Below are 6,620 nucleotides of genomic sequence, written 5' to 3'. Positions count from 1 at the left end.
ATTTATATAAATTAATAAATTAATTTGCGGGGGTGGTTGGGCCACACTTGATACTCAAAGCTTACTCCTGCCTCTGAGCTCAGGGACCACTCTTGGCAAGCTCAGGGATCACGTGGGGTGCTGGGGATCAAACCTGGGTCATGTGCAAGGCAACAGCCTTGCCCACACTATCTCTCTAGCCCCCTACTTTATCATTCCTAAAACCCTAAAGCCACCCATCGTATTTGATCTTAAAAGAACTTGCAAATCTGGGCCCTTTTCAGTTAGTCAGACTAGAGGAACAGATAAAAAATTTCAAATGGAAGGGATTCTAAAGCTTCAAAATTGTAGTTCTGCAAACATTATATTCAACAATTACTGAAAGATGTGATTAACTGAAAAACTGAGACAGTACTTTCTTAACAATGAAAAATTTTAGTAATACCAGTTTTGTCATTTGTTGTGCAAACAGGAGTCTTACACATTTAGTGGAACAATGAATTAAAAGTAAGTCAGGGTTCTAGTACCAGTTTTATTTATAACTAATCACATACAAACCACTTAGCTATAAAATAATGATTAACATCTATTCCATAATTCACAAACAGGTCACAAAACCAAAATTCTTCCCAGAAAACCTCTTTGTAAACAAAGATATTACTACTAATTAGCTTAGGCTTTACCTCAAAGGCAGAAAATGACAAATTGGAGAATTTGTCCTTTTACAAACTGGCAGCATACCTTAATTCTGCAGACTGAATCAGATTTATCCTGTTTCAATCTGAGAAAACAAACTATCGACAAAAAGTTACTGGTGAAGAGTTGGACAAAAAATAACACTAATGAAAAACAGCATTATGTTAAGTATAATGCTTATACAACTCTGCTGTCAAATGGAACAATATTTAGCCTTAAGACAACTAGAGCATGTTTGCTTTTTTGAAGAAACTGCTAGGACAAGCATCTCGTTCACCAAAAAATGTTAAATAGGAATGTTTTGTAGAATATTCAAATGGCCAACCTAGCTAAGACTTTTCTTTACGTGTATCTCCACTTCTTCATTTTCATTCCTCTGTATGTTATCAAAAATTTAGTTCTCTATACAAAATCACATTCCTCTATACTTTGTTTAAGTGTATGAAATGTCACTTTTCTATCATACAGAATAAACATAGAAGAATTAGCATGTTTTAGGAATGAAGATTCTGGGAGATTATTCTAACTGAATATGGAAAATTATACACTATATGCATCTGGTTGTTTATCACATATATGTATAACTACAAACATATTTAGTAAATCCACATGAGGTAAGCACTTAAGATGTTTTTGTATTTAACAATGTCAGTTTTGTGATTTAGTCTCTAGTTCTGGACTTCCCCTTGACAGAAGTAAGACTGGAACATGATTCACAGAGAAACACAGAACAAATATAAATACTGTAACAAAATAGTAGTGTTTACCACTGCTTGGGGAATTCTAGACAAAACAAATATATTTTCACTACTGGCTTCAAATGCCACCATTCACTGTGTAATTTAACTGTATTCTTTTAATACAAAAATACCTTTAAGCTGATAATAACATTTAGTAACTTACAAAACATGTCAATGACACACAAAACAGTTCTATACACAATGAAGTTTTAAAGTTCTCTGCTGGCACTTGATTTTATAATTGATAGACACAATAACTACTGATCTCAACAAAATACTGTTCTTAGCTTATACATATTTTCAAAATCAGTATTACCTCACAAAACATTAATAATAATCACACTGTTGACAAAATCTCTAAGATGAACACCAAAACTGTACACTCAAAATATTTTAAGAATCACATAAACTTTTTTTAACACAATGGATAAAAATTTACATAATCATCTCCAGTGAAAAAGGATTTTTCCTCTGATTCAATGAAGCATGTGTCAAGTATGGATGTTTTGTTAAATATGAACCTACAAAGCAAGTTAAACTTTTAAGATTTTCAGACAACTGATGATACCAATACAATGAAACATTTTTAGATGGAAATTTGGTCACTTTTGGCAAATACACATTTTATACTAAAAAATTAAACTTCTTTCCAAACAATAGAATCCTCTTTTTTTTTTGTTTTTACCTTCAGTGAGTTTAGTCATTCTTTACATAACTGCAAATAAAATCACAATTCAGTCACATTAAATGTATAGGCATCATTCTTCACATGAAAGGAGGAAATTAAACTAAAACTTAGCAAACTATATTGAAATTGTAACACATGTAAATTAGTGTAAATGCTAAAGTTTTGTAAATCTATTACAATATTCTGAAAGGAAAGATATATTCTCTCAAAACCCTATTTAGTAATTCCTACCCAATAAATTTTCTATTATAAAAACTAAAATTCAAGTTACAGCACTTGTGGCACTAAACAGAATATTAAATTGAATAATAAAAGTTTAAGAGCATAATGAAACAGATAAATTAAACAAAACAATACTGGGCTTGTAGAACAGTAAATTATTAAATAAGTAATTTTAGTGTTTTAAAATTCTGTAACATTAAATGACATTAGTAATTCAAACCTACCCTTTCTAAACTGAAACTGAAAAGAATCAACTTATTTTCTCCAGAAAATAGAAAGGGTAGCTCTCTTAAGATACATTCCAAAGCAGAAAACCACATTAGGTTTCAAACTAGCTATAAAAAAATTCCACTTTTCCTGTGCATTTCACTGAGGTGCTACTTGCACCCACAAATCATCATCAGATAAAGAACTTGAGCTTCCTGACTCAGAATCCAGCTCACTGAATCCACCTAAGTCCCATTCAGTACTAGACTCACTGGGCACTTCTTCTTCCTCAGTGAGAAAACTATGACCAGATTCAAGGCAGGAAGGATAAACACGAGCTGAGAGGCAAAAGAAATTGGAATCAAACTGAAAGAGACCTAATGTGGTACCGATATTAATCCACTGATCTGACCCAATGTCATATTCATATACAGTCACACGATTTTTCTTCCACTGTGGAGTACGGGAGGTGATCAACAGCAATTTTTGGCCATGATTGATGATCCGGTAGTTGTTGGTCTCCGATACCAGGGGAATGTTATTCATCTGTCTCCATTCTCCCCTGACTGGATTGTAGACCTTCATGACAGGGATGTCACAGATACAGTAGATCTCGTCATTGAAGACACAGGCTTCCTGAAAGTCGTTCCGCTTAAGAGACACACACTTCAGCCATATATTATGGCTAGGGTCATAGCAGAACATGCGCTTACTGTTAAGAGCATAGAGATAGTTCTGAATTACCATTAGGTCAAAGGATATGAAAGAGTGGGGCAACGGTGCCACCAGCGCCCACTGGTTCCTCTGAACACTGTAGCACTCCACTTCCTTCAGTTTAACCCCCGTAATGGGGTCTCGCCCACCCAAGATGTAAATGTAGCCATTAAGGTAGGCCACATCCATGCCCTCCCGGCAGAGCAAGCGGTCGGCCAGCTGGTGCCAACTGTTCTGGGCTGGCTTATACACCCACAGGTCTTTCCGGGGCTGGGCAGCAAGGTAGATGTCATGGTCTGGAGATACACAGACGGCCAAGGTCGTCACAGACCTCGTATGTGCAAGGCAGGTCACAGGCGATGGCACTTTGTACATGTCCCCAGTATAGGGGTCACAGCACAGAAACGGATCTCTGGGATGTCCGAAGAAGATCACCATCTTCTTGGCACACACCCCCAGTCTCTCGGGCGGGTTGTCCACGGCAGATACAAGGGAGCTGCTGGTGCTGGTCTCAGGCTTGGGCACCACAGCCTTGAACAGCATGTCCCCATAGCGCATCTGCAGGGCCCCTTCAATGAGGTCGAGGCAGTACTTCTTCACGATGGTGTTGGCCAACAGGCCTTCCAGGTAATCCTGGTCTTGGTCGGTGAAGTGAGTCCAGCGGATACACTTGAAGACTTCGGCGGCGCTGGGCCCGCGCTCCTTGGGGGCAGCCTCTAACCACTGAACCGCCACGTGGCACACCGTCTGCTCGTTCTCGATATTGAGGCTGTCCAGGCGCAGGACGGTGAGCATCTGGGACAGGGTCAGGTCGGCCAGGCTCTCCTCCCGGATGGACCCCATCTGGCTGAGCTGCTTGAAGTTGTGGGCGATGAAGGCCTGGGCCTGCGAGCGCAGCTTGCGGTGGCCAAAGGCGTCGGCGAACTTGAGGATGGCCGTGCAGTTGCTCAGGTCCAGGCGGCGGGCCAGGAAAGAGGCGCAGGCTTCGCGCACGTACTCGAGCTGCAGCATGTCGGAGGCGGCGTACAGGCGCTCCACGTTGGCCTCGCTCAGCGACACCCGGCCCGTGTAGCAGTAGTCGACCAGCACCTCGAAGGACTCGGCATCCACGTCGTGCATGGTGATGCTCGTCTGCTGGCTCTCGTACATGCCGCCCGTGAACATGCTCTTGAAGTAGGGGCAGGCGGCGGCCAGCACGTTGCGGTTGCAAGGGAAGAGGCGGCCCGTGCCGGGCCCGCTGCCAGGCGTCACCACCTCGATGGTCACGTCGCAGAGCAGCCGCGCATCGTAGAAGGACTTGAGCTGGGCCAGCAGGGCGGCCGAGTGCGCCGAGTCCTTCAGCTCCTCGGGGCCGGTGAAAAAGGCCGCCACGGTGGGCTTGTGGACTCTCTTGGGGCGCTTGCCGCCGCGGGGGCTGGCGAGGCGGCGCGAGCGCGGCGCCTCTTCCCGGGACTGCATGGCGGAGATGGCGGCCGGGGGGCGGGCGTGGGGGGAGGCTGCGAACGCCAACGGGTGCAAGGGAGCGGGCTCCGGCGCCTCGTCAGCCTCCTCTGGCGGGCACCGAGCGCGCAGTGTCTCCGGAGAGACGGCAGCACGTGTCCATTTACTTAACCCAACCCGACTCGACGCGGCCGCCTCCCGCAAGCACGTCGTCAGGGTCTGACTCACCCTTTCCCCGTCTCTGCGCCCTTCTCTCCGCCTCAGCTCGCCCTCACAGGAACCGCTCCCGGGAGCCAAGAAGAGACGCGACCGCCGCGTTGGCAGGACCGGTAAGTGCCCGGGAGGACTACGGGTCCCAAGTCGCCTTTCGGGCCTCGAGGCATGCCGGGCCCTAGGACTCCTAGGCAGCGGCGGGGGCGGGCGCCCGCGCGGTGCATCTCGGGAGTGGTAGTTCCGCTGCTGTCGCGAGATTTGCCGGCCTTCATTGTCTCGCTGACGGCATGAAAAATCGGTAATTCGCTTCGCTTCAGTTTTGGGGGGTTGGGGGGGCTTTTTTTTTTTTAATGGTTTCAGATTCTGAGTTTTAAATCCAGACCAGAGACCCGTTCTCTGCTTTTCGTTCGGGGACTCGTCTCTGAGAAGTGGCTCCTGCTTTTTTAGTACGCGGATCCCGTTCCGTCGCAGTTGCCGCGAACGCGACTCGCGTCGCGCGATGGCGTAGACCATGTCGGAAACCCGGAGTACATCTTTGCCGAATGCTGGAGGAAACGTGATAGTCCTTTCGGGCAACCTAAAAAACCCCGGGGTTTGATCAGTTTTAGGATTTTGTGGTGTTCGGGCTTTTTTGGGTTTTTTTGTTGTTGTTTCACATATAGGCGACGTGAAGCACCACCTGCGAGTTTGAGATCACAAGCCGGTAGGAAAAATTTGAGAAGCCCCATGTTGCCGCAGAGATCCCGTTAAGCTTTTGCTTCTTCTGATTCATTCATTTTATCTTTCAGATAATTTTCAGGAAAAAGGAGAATTACAGGTTTCACACTTGTAGGCCATCCCCTCACACTTTTCGGTTAAGTCTTTACATTTGCATATGCGTTTGTATCAAGTAATAAACTTAGGTGTATGTTATGAGTTAAATCACGTAATCTTGAATATGGTTCTCGATTTTCACACTGTACAAGTCTATGATTTTGAAACACGGTAAGGGTCATATGTCCACCATTTAAAACGATAAACAGAATTTTTACTGCTAAAAAAAATCCGTGTGCTGTAGTTTCATGTCTCCCCCCACCCCACTTCCCTCGTTCTACCTCTCTGCCCAGACTACCCTCCTCCACGCATGGGAACCCTGGAACTGATCATTATGTAGTTTTACCATTCTCAGAATATCAAATAGTTGGAATATGCAACATTTTAAACATCAGCTTTTAATTTGGCCCTCTGTGGATAAATCTAGAAGATATTCTTCCAGTGAATTCGGTCAGGAAGGGGACAGATAACAGAATGATGTGTATCTGATTACAAGGAACCCTAGTAAGGGAGCAACAAAAGGTCAAAGGGAATTAAATCTGAGACCTGAAATAGAAAACTGAGCTTACCTGGAGGCAAAGTAAGGGGGCGCTTTCTGAGACATTGATTTTATCTGACCCTGGGGTTGTGGGTGTGGTATTGGAAGATTATGCATAAAACTATCATTAAGAGTATTGTAAATGGGGTGTCTCAGTTTAAATGGCAGAACTGAAAGAAGATAACTGCTCTTATTTATATGTATCTCAGCTTCCTCCATTTCTTTTCACTTGATAACTCTTTCATCTTAAACAATTCTGCATACTATTAACATAGGACAGTTTATCTCTTTACCCATTGAAAGTCCCTGTGGGGGCCGGAGCAATAGCACAGTGGGTAGGGCAGTTGCCTTGCTCGCAGCCTAACAGTGT

General features: G+C 44.2%; 1 protein-coding gene across 1 annotated transcript; it reads right to left on the bottom strand.

The window, feature by feature from the left end:
• Positions 1-491: 491 nt before the first annotated feature.
• On the bottom strand, positions 492-5,007 carry LOC101550058 (kelch repeat and BTB domain-containing protein 6). Its single transcript, XM_012931845.2, has one exon. The coding sequence runs from the start codon at positions 4,702-4,704 to the stop codon at positions 2,692-2,694; it is 2,013 nt and encodes a 670-aa protein (XP_012787299.1). The 5' UTR covers positions 4,705-5,007; the 3' UTR covers positions 492-2,691.
• Positions 5,008-6,620: the final 1,613 nt, after the last annotated feature.

The sequence above is a fragment of the Sorex araneus genome, chromosome 1, assembly GCF_027595985.1.
Source record: "Sorex araneus isolate mSorAra2 chromosome 1, mSorAra2.pri, whole genome shotgun sequence".
NCBI lineage: Eukaryota > Metazoa > Chordata > Mammalia > Eulipotyphla > Soricidae > Sorex > Sorex araneus.
Note: the sequence above shows the minus strand (reverse complement) of the source record. Positions and strands in the feature narration are given on the sequence as shown.

What these genes read in the sequence shown, in the direction of transcription:
- LOC101550058 (XM_012931845.2), bottom strand. Translation starts at nt 4,704, where the DNA reads ATGCAGTCCCGGGAAGAGGCGCCGCGCTCGCGCCGCCTCGCCAGCCCC.